Source organism: Euprymna scolopes, chromosome 19, assembly GCF_053919585.1.
Source record: "Euprymna scolopes isolate OS-2025 chromosome 19, ASM5391958v1, whole genome shotgun sequence".
Taxonomy (NCBI): Eukaryota; Metazoa; Mollusca; class Cephalopoda; order Sepiida; family Sepiolidae; genus Euprymna; species Euprymna scolopes.
The window spans coordinates 97,293,274-97,313,273 of NC_136500.1; the positions used below are offsets into that span (position 1 = coordinate 97,293,274).

The window sequence follows — 20,000 nt, forward strand, 5'->3', positions numbered from 1 at the left end:
GTGATGTAGTCCACTTAAAAGTCCTCCATGGATTCTTTAAAGTCCCCGGATGTAAACTGAGTGCCGTTATCTGATACTAAACAGTCGACCACTCCGAACCGTGCGAATAACTCATGAACAGTTTTTATTGTGAACTCCATAGTTGGTATTTTGCACCTAAAGACTTCAGGTCACGTAGAGAAGCTGTCCACGACTAGAAAGAAGTAATGTCAAGTGGTCCCGCGTAGTCCACGTGTATCCGTAGCCATGAATAGTCAGCTTCGGGCCTTGGACTAAATTAAATTGGTGGTGCTTTAGCAGTAGTGCACATCCTTTTTTCTTCAATATCCTTGTCCATGTTTTTTCCAATACATCTATGAACGAATTAAACTTTTTATTCTGGTAGCGCCAGGGTGTCTTGTGTGAAAATCCTTTAAGATTTTCTTTTGGAAGGTCGCTCTACTCTCTCCCGATATAATAATACCTGGTCGTATGTTGAGAACACCTCTGTTGTTTTTAGTTCATCAGTCTGCAGTTTTTCCTTGGGTTCTCTTATAAAATCGTCGCTTTCAGCTTCTTTCCTTATATCATCCAGAGTAACGGGAACTTCTTTCACGGTGATACAAAGGATCGAAGTATAATCTCTCTCTGATTGTAGTGATACGATCATCGAGTCTTTAAGTGATTCACCGTTCCTTAGTATTAACCGGGTAGCCCGTTTGCGTATCTTTATTTTTTGACAGTAGGAACTCCATATCAAAGTCGTAATTTAGTAGAATTGTCCCCCATATGGTATTCCTGTTTAGTAGATCACAATATTAAGGTGAAAGAGGCCTGGTGTTTATTGCGAGCGCTTAAACTACATGTATGCTCTCTGCTCGACGACAGAAATATATGGCTTACATGGTGCAAGACAAATCCATACTATCATAGGGGTGTTAACTACCCCAGAACAGAACATAAAAGTAGTGCAAAATTACTAGTGAAAATCATTTTACTAGATTTATGACATTTATTCTTCTAATGCATATTATTATAGATTATGCGACTAAATTGGAACCTGAGACACAAGTGTTTAGTGTTCAGTGATCAACCAAAGGATCTGTCAAATCGTCCGTTTATTAATCTTTCTATAACACTCATATATTGTCACAGAACTGACATCAAAGTATCAGACTTTCAGATAGTATTCTCATTGATTAGAAATTCTTATTTTACTTCATCTATCTACAATGATTTGTGTTTTAATATTTTACAAGAAATTTATCAATTATGAAGGTCAAAGAGCGACTAAATGATAAGAGTTAATGAATGTACGGTTCGCACTGGGACAAAAGAGAAAACCTAGAAGTTTACTTTTTGGACATGTTAAAATTAACTATCCACCTGTTCTCCCATTGCACTATGAGCTCAAGATCGGAAGAGACAGACTCAGAGAGATCTTGGTCATTGTTGGCATTCGAAGTGTTGCCGTATATGGTAGTTCCATCTGTGTATATGTCGATGAATGAAGTTAGAATGTGATTTGGGAGCTCATTGATGAAAATCAGGATGAGAGTTTGGCTCAGGATAGATCCTTGAGGCATGCCAGCGTTGATATTTGAGAGTCGGACTTCTGCCCATCGACGACTACTTGTAAAAACCGAACAAGATGAGAAGATTCGATGGTTGAGAAGACATTTCCAGATATTTCATTGCTGGAAGTCTATTGTTAAGTTTACCTTTATGCCAAACCCTATCAAATGCCTTTGATATTTCAAGAGCTATTTCTCTTGAGAGGATACCCCCGTTGATAGATTCACTGATGCTATTTGAAATTCCAGTCAGTACATTAGTTGTCGATCTTGCAGGATGGAAACCACATTGCTAGCCACTAAGTAGGATGTTTTTGTTGAGGTGGTTGAAAATTTCTCTATTTAACACGGATTCAAGCAATCTACAGAAGACCAATGGGTTTATACTGAGATGCAGAAGACCGATCCCCAGTATTTGGAAAACTTTTCAAAGTGTTTGAGAAGCATTTCCTTTTAGGCAACGATTGAACAAGTTTGCAAAAGTTGATGCTAGTTCTAGTTCTAGCTTTTTGAGTACTATAACTGGAATATTGTCAGGAGCAGTTTCTTTGCTGCCATCAAGGTTCTTGATAGTGTGGCAAGATGATGAACATATACTGGTTGTCGCTAAGGTTATTTTCAATCGTGGGATAAAGTTCGGGAGATAGGTGGCCCTGATCATATATTGGTTTGACTTTTCTTCAAAGTTCTAAGAAAAGAGTCTGGGCTTTTTAGAAATTACCTCAGGCCCTTGGATGAGGGTCGGAATAGAGTACGCTCATCTGATTAGAATCTAGGTTGTTATTTGGCCAAACTCATGCGAATCAAGACTCTCTTTTTCTTCTTTGGATCTTATGGATTCAGCATATGACTCTCACGCGTTGCATATAATCCTTTTGCAGTGATTGCTACGAGGGGCATGTAATAAGTAATGCCCCTGACCCACTTCCCATAGGAGTAGAGCAACGAAACTTGACACAGTTATTAGTCTTTCTCTATATAGGAACCACCCAGAGTTATGCATTTCTCCCACCGTTTGATGCAGCTCTGGAGACCGTTTTTGTAGAACACCCCAGGTTGTTCCTCCAACCACGACGTGACTTCAGAAATCAAGGCTGCATCATCTGGGAAACGCTTTCCTTTCAAAAACAACTTCATGGCTGGGAAGAGGTTAAAGTCAAATGGTGCAAGGTCAGGAGAGTAGGGAAGATGGGGAAGAATTTCATAGCTTCTGATCTGCCGACATGCGAGTTGTGGACCGGAGCGTTGTCCTGCAGGAGGAGGGTACCTTTGCTAATCTTGCCCCGCCTCTTGATTTTGATAGCTTCTCTTAATTTCCTCAAAAGTGAAGCATAATAGGCTCCTATAATTGTGGTACCCTTTGCCAGGAAATCTGTCATCATTACTCCGTCCTGGACCCAGAAGATTGTGAGCATGACCTTGCCAGCGGAGGGCTGCACCCTTGCCTTCTTTGGAGGTGGTGAGTCCAAGTGCTTCCACTGCTTTGACTGGGCTTTGATCTCTAGATTATAGTGATGTGTAATCAGTCTTTTGAAAAACTTTGACTCTTCTTCTTGGCACATCTCCAAATTCATCCTCGAGCGCTCGATACCATCTCGCTTCTGGAATGGTGTGAGCAACCTGGGAATCCGTCTGGCAGACACCTTATGCATATGCAAATGGTCATGAATGATAGTTTCCACAGACCCTGTACTAATCTTGATATCTTGGGCAGCCTCAACTTGACGGACAGATGCCTCATCAATGGCAGAAGGGGGGCGACCAGGTCTGGGAGCTGTTTCCACAGACTTCCGGCCATGTTTGAATGCACGATGCCAGCGTTTTACAAGATCATATAATGGGGCATTATCACCAGAAGTTTCTTTCATTCAGTCTCCTGTGGTGTGCATCCTTTCAAATACAAAAACCGGATCACTGCTCGACATTCAACAGGCTCCATTTCACACCTGACTCAGTTCAAACACCTCTAAAACAAAAACCACAATTAGTTCAGAGCTGTAATTTGTCACATAACCCGTAAAGATATAAATCATTGCACATGCTAAATTTCAGCTAGATTAGACAACTGAAAGTGGGTCAGGGGCATTAGTCATTGCCCGCCCCTAGTAGTAGTTATAAAGGATACTTTAGCTTCCAAATATCCATTACATTAAAGCGACTGAAGTAGTGGTTTCTGTATGCAATGGCGGACACGCATTCGGCCATTTACAAAACTAGTCTTCTTGTCACAATTGCAAAGATTTTTCATTTTCTTTTATATAACCATAGCTGCTTTCTAACAACGATCTATCTATGGAATATGTTGACTTAAGATTCTCATTCTGGGAGTTATAATGTTATCTTCTTCAAATCTAATAACAATAAATGCTTATCAAAAACAATACTTATGAGCCAGTTGACCTTTCTCCAAGTTGCCTTGGGCCTTGGTTAGTGGTAAGTGATTATCAAAAACGAACAGGTGTTAAATAGATCCCTCACGATTACTTTTGAACTCAAAGTTTCATTTTTCTCTCAGGTTTTAGTTTGATGTAGCATATCCGTCGGTCTATCAGGATTACATTTCAAATAACATTTTCGTTCATCTTTCACACGTAAGTAAGAAAGAGGACCTCATCAATCTGTTCAGCTTGAGTTTAAAATATAACATATTCGTTGATCTGCCGTATTCAACTTTATTATATTAAGGTTGAAAATTGCATATTCGTCAATATCTCACTGTTGAAATATAAAATTTATCTGCTTGTTTTCTACGATATCCTCCCTTATGTTTTGGAAAGAGAAAAGTATATCACAAGTTAATTTAACTTAAGCTACAATAATTTATTTATAAAAATCAAATGTACCTATTTATGCTTCCAAATCACGATCAGATGTGAACAGTCTAAAATCGCTTCGGATCTGACGTCATACAACAAAAGGGAAATAAATATTTCTGAGTGAAACGATTCGCTAAAAGTAAAAACTAGTCACGATTACAAAAACAAAAAAAAAAAAGAAAAAATGCAAATTTTTCTGCAAAACAAGCAGACTTTAAACATTAAAATGAAAACCAGAATACTTTGGTTGTGGTCTGAAAAGGACAAAAAATATGAGTGACACAATCAATGTATTAATTTTATTTTTTTTTGCAGACTATTATCTTCATCTTATTTTAGTTGCTTCACGACGTTTCGGTCAACAATTCCTCTGTCTTTCTTCAGGTGGAAACCGCGACGGATAGGAACTCTGAATCTCCTGATGCTTTCACTGCAATTACTGCCTTCCGTAGTTGTTGTCGTGTTGTCGTCTCACAACGTTTTAGCCAAGTAAGCCCCTGCCCGGCTTTGGGTAGGATTGAAACCGTTATCTTCAGACAATTCTCACCTGGAACCGTAGAGATTCAGCGTCTCTATCAACTGCTTGTTTTGCAGAAAAAATGCATCTTTTCTACGAGACGTGATAGAGACGTTGATGAGACGTTGATAGAGACTTGAAAACGTTGGGTAACATTGAGCGTGAAGCAAAAGTGGATTGACCAACAGCGATTGCCTTCGTAGGCTTTTGTCGCTAAGCAGTCAAACAAAGAGAATTAATGAAAGAGATCATGCATTTGCATTTATATAGATTCATTCATATGGGCCATAAGTGAACTGTAATTGGTTAACCAGTTGGCCAGTCGACGAGACAAGCTCTGATCAAACGGTTTGTTATAAATTGCAATAGGCGTATATGGATGGCGAAATAAGCCTGTTAACGTATCTTAACATATGTTTCACTTAAAATTTTTTTTATTTAACTAAAGTTTTATTTTAAAAAACGACAGATGATTTTTAAATAAATGTAAGTATTTTTTAAGAAAAGATAACTATTATTAAAAAATATTTGTTAGATCTTATCTAAAAAATGAATACACATCCTCGGTAATATTTCTCACAGAAAATTTATTCAAAAATAATTTATTTATTAATAAAGAAAAGTGAATGGAATTTTATTAAATTTAGCGATATCTGATTTTAGACAAAAGTTTGTTGAATCACTTTTGTAAAATTTTTATTTCATTTAATAACATTAATTATCACGTTGATTATTATGTAAGACTTAATTTTATACATTCTACAGATATAGAAAGAAAATACAAATATTACAGTTTTATCCTAATTTATCTAATTTTCTTTTCAAATGATGCAAAGGTTTTTACGATGACATTATTTTTAGAAAAGTTTTGTAACTGTTTTTCATTACGTATGTTGAAACATCGATAGTTTGTCCTCGTGTAAATTTCTCTGTCCGGCATTCGATCAGGGCTCCAAGAATTATACATACTCGGCAAGCAAATAGGAGCGAAACAAGAAGGGAGGATTGACGGAAAAAAAAATCAATTTTCATGAACGTTAAAAGAAAGAAAATGATAACGTAAACATAGAAGAGGAAAATGAGATTGAAGAAAAGGAAAGGGAAGATTGTTGAATTGTTTGAATATTTTAAAATTTAGTTTTCAAAGTGTGAACAGAAGAAAAATCACAATTTCTTCCCAGGAAATTAACAACAAACACATTGGTTTTGATGTTATACATAATCTCTTATGCTATTTGTGAAAGAGAAATTATTCTACATTGAGGCAATTTTTATTCTAATTCCACTCCAGAGTTCCGTTTTGTTTTAAGTGAATCTAACCCGTGAATCGGGACTAAAAAGAAACTCCAAAAATTAATCAAAATAAAAAAAAAAATAAAATGAAACTAGAATAAAAACCTTTCAGCGAAATTTGATTTTAATTGATTAATAATTATTTTACGTTTGATTTATACGTGCGTTTACGGCATGCCAACCAATTTTTTTGTTATAGAGTCATTACAACGCATGTGACTAATACACGCATAAAATACAAATGACTGAACACAAGTTGGTAGACAACCCATTAAAATGGAGAATTTCTGGGTTAAACTTTTCCCAACATTATTTGTGCGCACACGCTCGCCATACACCTACAGTGAAATCTAATTAATTATATTTAGAAGTATTTCAGCAGCCGTGAGTTCACTATTATGTAAGAAAGAGTTATGTATTATCGGTGATCAGCAGTTGCTAAATCCCTTTGCTAAATTACTCAACTACGAATGTGTGGACATATATGATAACATGGGAACTAAAAATTACAACAGAATTGAATGAAAAAACTAAAACCTGTACACACACAAGGTTCGACATCCGTTCTAGATAAGATAATTGATTTTATTATTTATAAGTGTGATATAGCTATTTTAATTGACGCTATAATTTACACACACAAACACACATATACACACACGCATATATATTTGTATGTGTGTGCAAAGCAGGGTGGGGAGATTATATTTTATTGGATGTCAAAATCTGCGACGGTATTCATTAGAACAGGTAAACGTCTCTTCCCAATTTGTATTGGGTGTGAGCAATTTAAAGCATGACATAGATGTTTTAGAAGGCGGAACACAATCAGAATAACAGAGTCACTAAACCGTGACGGTATCCATTAGATCAGTCACATATGCCCTTCCGGGAACTCTTTTTCCTCATAATAATCGTGGGTGTGATCCGTTTATCTATCTCGACATACGTTCTGCGAAGCGACCGACCCATAATATAAGGACAGAGTATCCATCCCAGATGCTGCTTAGAAACAGATCCTTAAGAAAAGAAAAGCTAATTCCCAGCCCAACACCAACAATACTAATTATCTGTACACCAGGAAGGTTGCTAGAGAAATGAAAGTACTATATTTTCTGCCCTCTTACTTAAAATGTTATCTAAAAATAGTGTTACTTTTAACGGTCAGAATATATTTTTTAAAAGTTACTGTGTACGTATGTTAAGCAAGTTCAAATGTTTCGTCAATCTTCTATCTTTTTTTTTTTTGATAAATACTATGTACCCGTTTTCAAGTAAATAAATATATTTGTTTTTGATAAAAAGCATGACGTTTTCACTGTGACACACCAACAAGGAAAAGGACAAGACCCACTGCTTTATTAGTATAGAATTATAAATATGATTTATAGAAAGTTTCATTAAACTATTTTTTATGTTGGATAGAAAGTTAGCGTTTTCTATTTGTTTTTATTGGGGGTGAGGATTTCGGATGGCAACACAGACTAAAAATAAATAATCTAGCGCTTTTCTAGAGATTTTATTCTTGATCTAGAGGATTTTGAAAATCTCAACTGGCAACAACATTATTCAAATGAAAAAAAAGTTACAGTCCTTAGTGCGTTTAAAAATATTACTCATAAACAAACAAATAAATAAATAGGTATGGGAGCATCACCTGTTCACTTATACCTACGGCCGGCAGAATCACAGACAATGGATATCTCAGTAACCAACGTTTAAAAAAGTCTGGATAGAGAAGAGGACGCGTATAAGTTATTTTGTTTGTTATTTTTGTTTTTAGACATTTATGTTTTAGTTTAAAATCATCGGGTATTCGGCTATGCGCTTTGTGCCAAACTTTGTTTCATTTATGATATAGGTCTCTCACACTCTTGTTAGTCACTCTCTCTCATCCCCCCTCTCTCTCTACCTGCCGGCGACTATTTGTCGGTCATTATCAATTAATCTAATCGTCTGTTCGCTCACGCACACTCACCAGTCTGCTTACTCACAAATATACTGATTCATGGGGATATAGATTCTCTCTCTCTCTCTTTCTCTCTTTCTTCCTCTCTCTCATTCCCTTTCTCTCTCTCTCCCATACACACACACACACACACGCACGCGTGCACAAGCATGCATGCATGAATACGTACGTGTATATATAAACATTATATAATTTCTCTTACTTTTTATTGTCATAGAGATAAGATTGCTATTACAACAATAGTTATCTGTGTTCTACTGAGTAGCCGTGACAACACCGATGACTCGGATTATTAGATTATCGATTACAGTTACTTATCGAAGGTACCAGTTTACAAAAACTCTGGCGAAAGAACTGACCCATTAAATTATCGCCCAATTAGCTTCCTCCCTCTTTTTGCCAAAATATTTAAGTCCTTAATTAATCAAGCTCTATTCCACCACCACAAACTACTGCTAAACTACTCTCTGACCACCAATATGGATTTAGGCAAGCCCGTTCTACTGCAGATATTCTAACTGTAATCTCTGAACGTTTATACCAAACATCGGATAAGGCAGGGGAGGGGAGGGCAGTAGCCCTAGACATACCTAAGGCTTTTGACAGGGTATGGCACGATGGTCTTCTCGGGAAAACAAAATCCTATGGTATTACTGGACGATTGCTTAGCATAATTAGATCATTCTTAAATGCGAAAGGAATCCAGGTTGTCTTCGATGGGCGTACGCCCAAAAAATTTGATATAAATGCGGGTGTACTCCAGGGATCGATCCTTGGACCTTTATTATTTCTGATATTCATAAATGACTTACCTGATAAAATTGTCTCTGAGATGGGTATATTTGCCGACACCACGCTCTATAGCAGACACGCGGGGAAAACTAATGAGCACGTATCTAAGGTAATGGCCGAAACCTTAGAGAAAGACCTTCACTCAGTGGCACAATGCTCAGTAGTTGAATGGAGTCATAAATGGATGGTAACGTTCAAAGCTGCCAAGACAAAACTTGTTTCCTTTAATAATTACATGAAACTTTACCAACCACCAATAGCTATGGCTGCAGATATTTTATCTGAAAGCACTTCGTTCAAGCTCCTTGACTTAACGTTCACAGGAAACATGAGTTGAAATAGATACATCGAGATCATTGCTAAGGCTGCTGCAAAGAAGGTGGGCTCTCTCTATCGTGCTAGAAAATTACTTACGCCTGAAAGTATCCTGTACTTCTATAAAGCCACTATTCGCCCAGGTATGGAATACTGCTGTCACATTTGGGCTAGTGCATCTTCTACTAGTCTTTCGCTCTTGGACAGGGCCCAAAAGAGAGTCGCCAACCTAATAGGTCCCAAACTGTCAGCTAGGCTTCAACCCCTGTCCCATCGATGAAATGTTGCATCCCTTTTCCTGTTTTACAAGTATTTTAATGGTGGATGATCTGACGAACTACAAGCCCTTATACCCTCTCGACAAAGATACCCCCGACAAACCCGACCAGCAGCGAAGTCTCACCCCTACACAGTCGAGATTCCTAGATGTAAAAAAGCCTTTTACCCTAAAAGCTTCTTCCCCAAAACTGCATGTCGTTGAAATTCTCTTCCGGTTTCCTGCTTCCCTAACTGTACTGACATGCAAAAGTTCAAGTGTAATGTGAACAGATATCTTACTGCTAAACTCCCTACATAGTACCCCTGCAACTTAGGTCCCTGAGACTAGCCCCTACATCAAAGTGGCAATGTGCCTAGTTTGGGGTGAAAATGTAATAAAAATGTTTAAAAAAAAACCCCTAAGAACACTGCCGGGTACATAAAGTATCTTCATGCGAAACCTCATAAAAATAGACCAAACTGTTTTCGAGTCCATGGGGAATGAATTCACGCACACAGATAAAGTTGCTTAAATATATATATATATATATATATATATATATATATATATAGAGAGAGAGAGAGAGAGAGAGATTGATAGATAAATAGATAGATGTATATATATTTATATAGATAAATAGATAGATGCATATATATTTATATAGATAAATAAATAGATATGTCTATTTCATTTAATCACATAAATTAATATAAAAAGAAATATTTTTTGCGTAAATTTTCAGTATTTACTTCAACAGTGCTCAATACATAGGTAGTACTAGGAAGTAAGTTATGAAAATATATACGGCAATTTAAGCTACACAGAATATTCCGAGTTTCACTTTCGTGAGAATTCGTCAGACTTATGCGCATAAGTCTGCCGAATCCTCACGAAGATCAAACGCGGACTATTCTGTGTAGCTTAAATTGCCATATATAATTTAATAACTTTATATATATATATATATATATATATATATATATATAACTATTAAAGTTTGTTATGGATGAACAAATGTATAGAAAAAATGACATGCCCATTATACAAATGGAATTCCATGTATACTTACATTCTCAGAACGCTTTCACATAAATTAATATAAAACGAACGTTTTTTTTATCTATGTACCTATTAAACAATATATATATATATATATATATATATATATATATATATATATATATATATATATATATATATATATATAAATGCGTATTTATGTGCACGTGTGTGTTATAAACATTGAAATTATATAATTATTCAATTTTTGCATTGTTTATAAAATACAAACGCATACAATATGTTAGATATGCACATAGATACAAAAACGTGTATATATGTTTGTGTATGTGTGTATTTACAAGTTAATTTTATGTTACTGCACAGGTGTATATGTATGTCATAGACGCACACATAGGTACACACACATATGTACACACATATGTGTGTCTGTGTAGGTTTGTATTTTACGAACACTGCTTAAATTGAATAAATATATATATTTAATGTTGATAAAACTACTCACACACACTCACACACACACACACGCACATACGCGCACATTTCTACGCAGAATAAACCGAAAGTCGACTTATGGTAATTCACCATAACGCTTGCAGTTATTAGCATTTAATCCAACAGTGCTCAATGCAATATTTGTCAAGTTGAGATATTAAAACTGTGAAGGAATCGCGACATAAATGCAATAATATTTCGATCTCATCAAGACACATACAATACACACTTGCATATACATATATACATATGCATATGCATCTATACACATATATCTACATTAAATTCACATGAAAATATAATAAAAATGATATATCAACCATTTTGTCTTTTTTATATCTTTTGTTTGTACCGAAATCATTAAATTTGATTGGCAAAACCAATGCTACCAAACTTTGAATATCTTTTGAATATTAGTTGTAGTTTTTAGTGAGATGCCAAATGTCTTAACTTCGACTGATACTATAGCAAAGATGTTTTTTAAATTTTTTGTTTTTCAAACAGAGGATGGCATAATATTTATCTGAATCAAATTTTCATTTGACACGAGGGGAACGGCGCGTACGTCATAAAATCGATCTTCCCCACAATATAACTCTCTCTTTCTCTCTCGCTCTTTCTCAACAATCTAATTCATATTGTTATTACTATTCCACATACTTGATACACAGCAACACATTTTTACATGACTTGTTGCATTTTGCTATTTTTCCAAGTACATGTTTCAATTTTCTCTTTATATGATTTCTCTATTTATTTCTCATTATTTCTTGACGGATATATACACACACACACACACACACACACACACACACACACACACACACACACACACACACACACACACACACACACACACATATATATATGTATGTATGTGTGTGTGTGTATACGAGAAAAAAAAAACCGCCTCGTGTATTAAATGATTTCTTTCAAAAGATAAATTTTGCATCACACGTATGTCTCTTTACGAAGTTACAATCGAGATATAATAATACTAAACTTTATGTTTAAAATCCTTAGTCGATTTTTGATAAACCATATTACATGATTTTTATTCTAGACTTAAAAAAAATTATGACGTCTATATAACGACTGTGGACCAATGTGAAAATATTTTCAGGCCACGTAATGATGTCCTCCAAAATTCATAATGATTATTCAATGAGTTTATGAGTTAATCCTATACGGAAAGAGATAGATAGATCATCTTAAAATACTGGGATATATATATATATATATATATATATATATATATATATATATATATATATATATATATAGATATATATATAGATATATAGATATATATATATAAAGAGAGAGAGAGAGAAAGAGAGAGAGAGAGAGGGAGAGAGAGAGGGAGAGTGATAGATGCTTTTAGCATGTAAATAATAACGTTTAACATAAGGTGCTATCAATCTATTTGTGGTTATAATTAATCTGTAATACTTATTCTTTGTAAAGTGGTTATCCTCCTAGGAATTATCTCTTTCTTTTGAAAAAAGTGAAGAGATTACAACCTCTTGTCTCCTTTCCTAAAATAGTAGTTTATTACCTGTCGCCTGGATGACGCTTATCCGCGTGCCAATGCTGACAGGACGAATCAGGCTCTCATCAAGACCAGTGTCCGTTTTTGCTGAAGTTTCCGAAACTGACACTTTGTCTACCCATGCCACTATTGAAAGGAGGTAAACAAATCACTCAAAATCGATTGAAACTCGACTTTTCGTTAATATATTTCTATGTATTAGATTTCATATATATATATATATATATATATATATATATATATATATATATATATATATATATATATAAAGTATATTTTTAATAAGCACTGTTAATAACTTCGTTAAATTCATTAGTTTTCTTATTTGAATTTCTCATGGAGAGAGAGAGAGAGAGAGAGAGAGATAGAGAGAGAGAGAGAGAGAGAGAGAGAGATGTATTTATTTATAGCTATGATCCATATATATGTACTTTTACATGTATACATGTCACAATATTTACATGCATATATACATATGCATATAAAAACTAAATTCTATGTTACTAATTTCCGTACCTATTACATAGGTAAGGAAAACAGTAACATATTAACACGCTTTTTGAACTTCAAGTAGACAACGAAGTGTCTGCTGGTGTGAATATTGCATGTCTATATGTATTTGTGGTATCTCTGCCCGTCTGTGGCTATATACATACGCATATTTATGTATGTGTATTCGTATGTGTGTGTGTGTGTGTGTGTGTGAGTTGCCATTCCGACGAATTTTCATGCATTACAAAAGTGACATCCGTCATCCATTACCTGCCTCCTACTCCCACCTCCTACTCACCTTCTTAGTCACCTCGCCTTCTATCTCTTCACCAATCGTCACCTCCACCTTCCTTTTTTTTCGTTTATGTTATCTATTTCTTTTTCTTCTTCTTCTTCTTTTTGCCAATTTTCTTTTACTTTTTTCTCTGTGATTGGCCTAATGGCTACCGACATGGTCAATGTCGGGTTCAGATCCCATCGGATCTATTCCTCTTAATTGCATACTAATTATGGTTGAGAAAGTTACGACCCACACTTCATTAACACCCGCGACTTATCTTCAATGAATCGTTTACAATAATAGCTAATGAGTTTCGCCCAACTTTCTCCTCGGTCAGACAAGGAGCAATCCTTATAGACTGAAGCTACTTTTATTTTCCTCCCAATCCAGAGTGACCCACTTGGGGGAGCTGGGAATTCTTCATGTTAAAAACCAACCCTGTGTCAAACTCTGCCCTTGTGAAAGGGCAAGTCAACGGGAACAAATCTAACCTTCTCTCATTCCCTTCTCTTGCAACTTTTCAGACTTTCTTTTTGTTTTCCTCCTCCTCCTCCTCCTCCTCCTCCTCCTCCTCTTACTACTACTACTACTTTTCATTTTCTTTCCTTACTCCTCTGCTCTTTTTTTCCTTCTTTACTTACTTCTTTACTCTTTTTAATTCTGCCTCTTCACATAAAAGGGCGATTCCAACAGTGACCGATTGATGCTGATTATGAAATCAGCCAAACGACGTTCGAATCCAATCGGATCCATGACACCCATCTACTGATCATCTTCCAAAATGCATAAACCTCTGTTTCCCTTTCAATTATGAGTAAACTTACAAATTGTGCCGCTCGGTGGATTTTTCCGATGGTATTTTATACAAATAAATATGCTTTAAAAAAATATCAGCCCAATACAAGGGTTGATATGCTGCATGGACACAGTAAATTAACATTTCTCTTGTAACCATGTTTTTTTTGTTTTGTTTTTATTTGCTTTATTTGATTTATTTTTCATTTGTATTGTTCCCACCGCGTCCTCCAAAACTTGCTTATCCTATTCGTGTTCTTATCACATCGGTTTTTGGAGAGTATCATTCGCGTGTCAAGAAATGATAGTATGGCAGTGAAGGTTATGGGGGCGGTGAAGATGGAAGAGGAGAAGGGGGAGGAGGAGGAAGAGAGATTGAGATTGAGGAAATTCGAGATAATATAAAAAGGTAAGACGGGAAGAAGTAAAGGAGAGAAAAGAGAGAGAGAAAAGAGTGTGTGTGTGAGAGAGAGAGAGAGAGAGAGAGAGAGAGAGAGAGAGAGAGAGAGAGAGAGAGAAGGGGTAGGGTAAACATATTTCATTCCTGTTCGCCACCCCGCCGAAAAAAAGGCACCGCCACTATTTCCATCGTCGCGACCCATGGAGTTGCAATGCACTACCTGCATTTCCACTCTCAGCCCAATACGACTCTCTCTCTCTCACACACTCTCTCTCTCTCTCTTTCGCTCACTCGCTTCCTGTATCTATTTATATCTCTCTCCCTCCGCCTCCCTCCCGCTTCTCTCGCACTCCATCTCTTCTGCTTGTCTGTCGGCGAGCTTCCCCTGTTTATATAAGTGCGTGAGCGTGTGTGTGTGGTTTGTTCACACACCTCTTACTCTCTTTTCCTAACTATATTTCTCTCTTCCTCTCTTTCTCTTTCTTTTTCTCTTTCTTCCCTCCGCCTCCCATTTTCTGTCTGTCTGTCCATCTGTCTGTCGGCCAGCCCCCCGTTGTGTATATGTGTATGAGCGCGTGTGTGGTTGTCTCAAACCTCCTCGCAGACTAACTTAGGATAGGTCCGGTTTTATAAGGAACTATGGTCTCATATTTCGTCCTTTTTCCCACTAGTATTCCCGCCAGTATGAAGTCAAGTACAGTCTGTATGGCTACCTTTCTACTGGCCGCTCTACTAAGCGCCTTTAACTGGCAAGTCGTGTCTGCCGGTTTGGAACACACTTGTAACGAGGAAACTATGCGACAGGGAGCAGCCAAAGGGGCAAACTGTGGAACAGAAATACCGAACATTTTGCAATTATTGTGTGCACCAGCCGGATACAATGAAAGGATGTCCGAGAGACGGCGACGAAACCTCGGTAAGTACTCGAAACATTTGTCTTTCCTTTTTTAACCACAAAATATCACTGTTGTTCTTTCGCTTCAAAACCTTAAACACTGAAATGCTAAGTTTTTATGACTGCTAGGTTTACCTGGAAACCGACTAATAATAGGCTTCCTTATTCAAGATTATTACTATTCATCGGGCTTTGTTTATTATTATTATTATTATTATTATTATTATTATTATTATTATTATTATTATTATTATTATTATTATTTCCACTAACTCGCTGTTCTCACAGATGACATGGCTAGTGAGTGCTCATTAGTGTGGTTCTTTGAAGTCAGAGCAAATTTTCCCGGCTTCTTTTGGTCATTGTGTATATGACTTTACGTTCTCACAACAGCCGTTTATCATTAAGTTCTTGTTAATAACGATTGTGTTCCTATTTGTCTTGAATTTGTGTTACGATAAATCTCCTCGGGGATCCAGTACTGTAAGAACTCATCCTGTAGATATCTAATAGTGCTATCCCTTTTCGGCATTTCTGTCGTCCTATTATTATTATTATTATTATTATTATTATTATTATTATTATTATTATTATTATTATTATTATTATCATTAATAATAATAATAATAATAATAATAATAATAATAGTTGTAGTAGTAATAGTAGTTAATTAATTATGTAAATTATTATCTTCTTATTTAATCCAATTTCCGACAAGAACACAGAACCCCCCCCCCCAAAAAAAAAAATCTCTGAAAAAAAAAATACAAATAAATAAAATAAGAGAAAATGCGTGTAAATTGTTTATTTTAGCAATTAACAATATACCGAAAATGTAATTGCCCATTCACTTGATTTCACCTGGGTGGTCGAAAGATAGATAAGGTTTAAAAATTGAAAAAGAAAAACAAAAAGCAAATTCAAATTAAAGTCAACAACAACAACACCAACACCAACAACAACCACTGCCGACAAGACACGTTTCGATCGCAATAAGGATGACGAGAGTAAAGCAAACAAATAAAACGAAGGAAACGAAGAAAACCCAAACAAACCTTCTCCTCTTTCTCTGCCTTTGCATGAACTGTCTTGTCTTCGTTGCAAATGATTGTTGTGATATTTCACAAAGCGCGACGCACGCGTTTCGCATTGGACCTTTTTTTTTTTCTAGAGACCCTGTCATAAACAATAGCGCATATTGTTTCGCAGTAGATTTGCTCATTAATATATTAACTTAAATAAGAGTTGAATTAGAGATGAATTATGTACATGAAGAACAACAAGGGAATTATTACTGATGAGATTTGTAGATGAGTGAAGAAATTCTCGCCTTATTCTCGAATAAAAAAGTATGCAAAACACGATAATATTTATACATACATATAAACATACATACATGCATACAAAGCTATATACGCAAACACAAAAACGTGCGCGTTAATGCGTGTGTTTGTGTGTGCTGTAAATCTAACCGTAAACGAAAAAAAAATCCCACTGTTCCTATTTACAATGCCTCCCCACGGGACAGAGTTAGACACCAGGGTCGTTTTTTAATGTGGAGAAAAGGAACAAAAATAAAAATTGCCTCAGTCATGAAGGATTTCTCCTCCACTGACAGAGAACAAGAAATTGAAGTGTAGATCTGAAGAACAGCCCACTGTTGAAGAGTTGATATTGTTTATAAACAATAAGATTTGCCTTCCTCGTGGCTCGTGTTGATGGCGTAGTAAATAGAATGTCCTCCTCTCTTATAGTCTATTTTAAAAACAGTTGCGTGTCTACCCACATATAAAAAGCTGTGATATAGCAAACAAGTCCTCACTGTCTGCCTGTTTGTCTCTCTCGATTATTTTCTTTTTCTCTCTCTCTTTCTTTCTTTCTTTCTATCTATCTATCTATCTCTATATATATACACATATACGTATATATATATATGTATATATATATATATGCATATACATATATATACATGTACATATATTTATATACGTATATGCACAATATAGATGTCATTTATTTGTCTATATTTTATTTTTTAAATAATATGAAAAAGCAATTTTAATAGCGAACGGAAAACACACACACACACACAGAGAGAGAGAGAGAGAGAGAGAGAGAGAGAGAGAGAGAGAGAGAGAGAGGGGGGGAGATAGATAGATAGATAGAAAGATTTTAGCGATTCAAAACATTTTTCAAATAAAGTTTCCACTAAAGAGCATACACCAAGGCATGCATATATATATATATATATATATATATATATATATATATATATATATATATATATATATATATATATATATATATATATATATATATATATATATATAATATGACTACTTCATTTAATCACATAAATTAATATACGAACATATAATTTCATGCGTAAATTTTCAGTATTTACTTCAACAGTGCTCAATACATAGGTAGAGTAAGGTAGTAAGTTATACAAATATATATGGCAATTAAGCTACACAGAATATTCCGCGTTTCATTCTCGTGAGAATTCGCCAGGCTTTTGCATAAGCTTATGCATAAGCCTGGCAAATTCTTACGAGAATGAAAGGCGGAATATTCTATGTAGTTTAATTGCCATATATATTTTTATAGCTTATTATATATATATATATATATATATATATATATATATATATATATATATATATACATGCATTTATTTATATATGCATATGCATCTCATAAGGATGTAGATAAGTAAACCTACATATATATATATATATATATATATATATATATATATATATATATATATAATAAAGCTATATATATATATATATATATATATATATATATATATATATACGCACACACACACACACATGTATTTTAATCGATACCTATATATGTATATCTGTATAGATACATAGTATAAATAACAATTTGATTTTTTCTTGAATATAAATCACAAACGTTATTGTGTTTACTTTTACTTTCTATGATTAGGGTAGTTTTACTGCATATATATATATATATATATATATATATGTATATATATATATATATATGTGTGTGTGTGTGTGTGTGTGTGTGTGTGTGTGTTTGTATTTTATGATAAGCTTGTTTTAATGATATATAATTCAAAGAAAACTGCTTTACTGTGTTTTATTAAGTTATCATGAGCGAAACTGTTTACAGAAAATAAAATATTTCTTACTACGTTACAATTTTAATTAGTCTCTTTCTTGCTCCCTCTCTCTTTCTGTTTCTCTCTGTCTCTGTCTCTGTCTCTGTCTCTGTCTGTCTGTCTGTCTCTCTCTCTCTCTCTCTCTCTCTCGCTATATATATATATACATGTATGGTCTAGTATTTTAAGATGAGGATTCATAATTAGGACTATTAGGATTATCCAATATACTGTTCTCATCTTGTTATCAAATTAAATGACACGTGGCGTAACGGATAAAGTGTTGAGTTATGGTTAGTTTTATATGCAGTTTTCTATAAGACTTTTCCCCGATCATGGCTGAGACAGTAAAAGCAATATCCCCGTTGATTAAATAAGGGTTCATTTCGAAATTTCGTGACGATTTCTGAGTTCGACAAAAAGATTGCCGTGTTTTACATGATGTTAAATCGGTCGATACAGTGTGAGAATAATATCCAAGCTGGGCACAGTAGTTCAAATAATCTAAATAATACATACGCACACCTGTAAGTACGTGTACCTAAACAGGAGTGCAACCTGATGATTCATGTTAGTAGTGATCTGACCAAATATGGTTCGAGATTACATTTGATTACCGTAATCGATTTCTACAAGTAAATATTTCTTTTTTTTACTTGTTTATACACACACACACACACACACACACACACACACACACACACACACACACACACACACAAACATATATATATGTATGTGTGTATGTATGCTCATATCTGCTCGTATATGCATATATACATGTATATTATGTATATATATGTGTTTATATATCTATATACATATGTTCATATACGTATATGTTCAGGTATATGTTCATATGTGTATATGTTCAGATATGTAAATATATATATATATTCATATAAAACTGTATATATTCATATATATTGATATATATGTTAATATATACATATAAGTTATATTCCTATATATATATTCATACATGCACATTTATTCATATGTACACATACATATTTCTATACATAATGATTTATGACATAAAATATTCAGCTGCAGATAGCTATTTTGTGGTTGAACATACGTAGCATACAACACACATTCATATATATATCTATACACACACACACACACGCACACACACACACACACATATATATATATATTATATATATATATATATATAATATATATATTTCTAGAGTTTTTGTTGATGTGGTATTGTGAAAATATAAGACCTTTATATGAACGCCAGAATTTTTTTAATTCAAATACAAACATGCGTTCAGTTTGTCAATGGTTACGTAAATTGTCTCGTTTTCATATTCGTAACTCAACAGAATTAGAAAGAGAGGAGTGGTTGGACTATTGTTTTGAAAGGTTATAAATAATTAACACAGCTTAAAACTCACCGA

The 20,000-nt window shown here is 34.7% G+C and overlaps 1 protein-coding gene across 2 annotated transcripts in view; it reads left to right on the forward strand.

Moving 5' to 3' along the window:
• The window catches only part of LOC145239853 (con-Ins Im2-like), a 219,687-nt gene that overhangs the window by 108,374 nt on the left and 91,313 nt on the right, over window positions 1-20,000 (forward strand). The window contains exon 2 of one of the 2 annotated variants that reach the window (XM_080103411.1): window positions 15,220-15,464. In XM_080103411.1, coding sequence (XP_079959537.1) covers window positions 15,233-15,464 — 232 coding nt within the window. In that variant the 5' untranslated portion in view covers window positions 15,220-15,232. Of the gene's footprint in view, window positions 1-14,346; window positions 15,465-20,000 lie in introns of those variants that run through there. The other variant, XM_080103412.1, reaches the window with a different exon arrangement.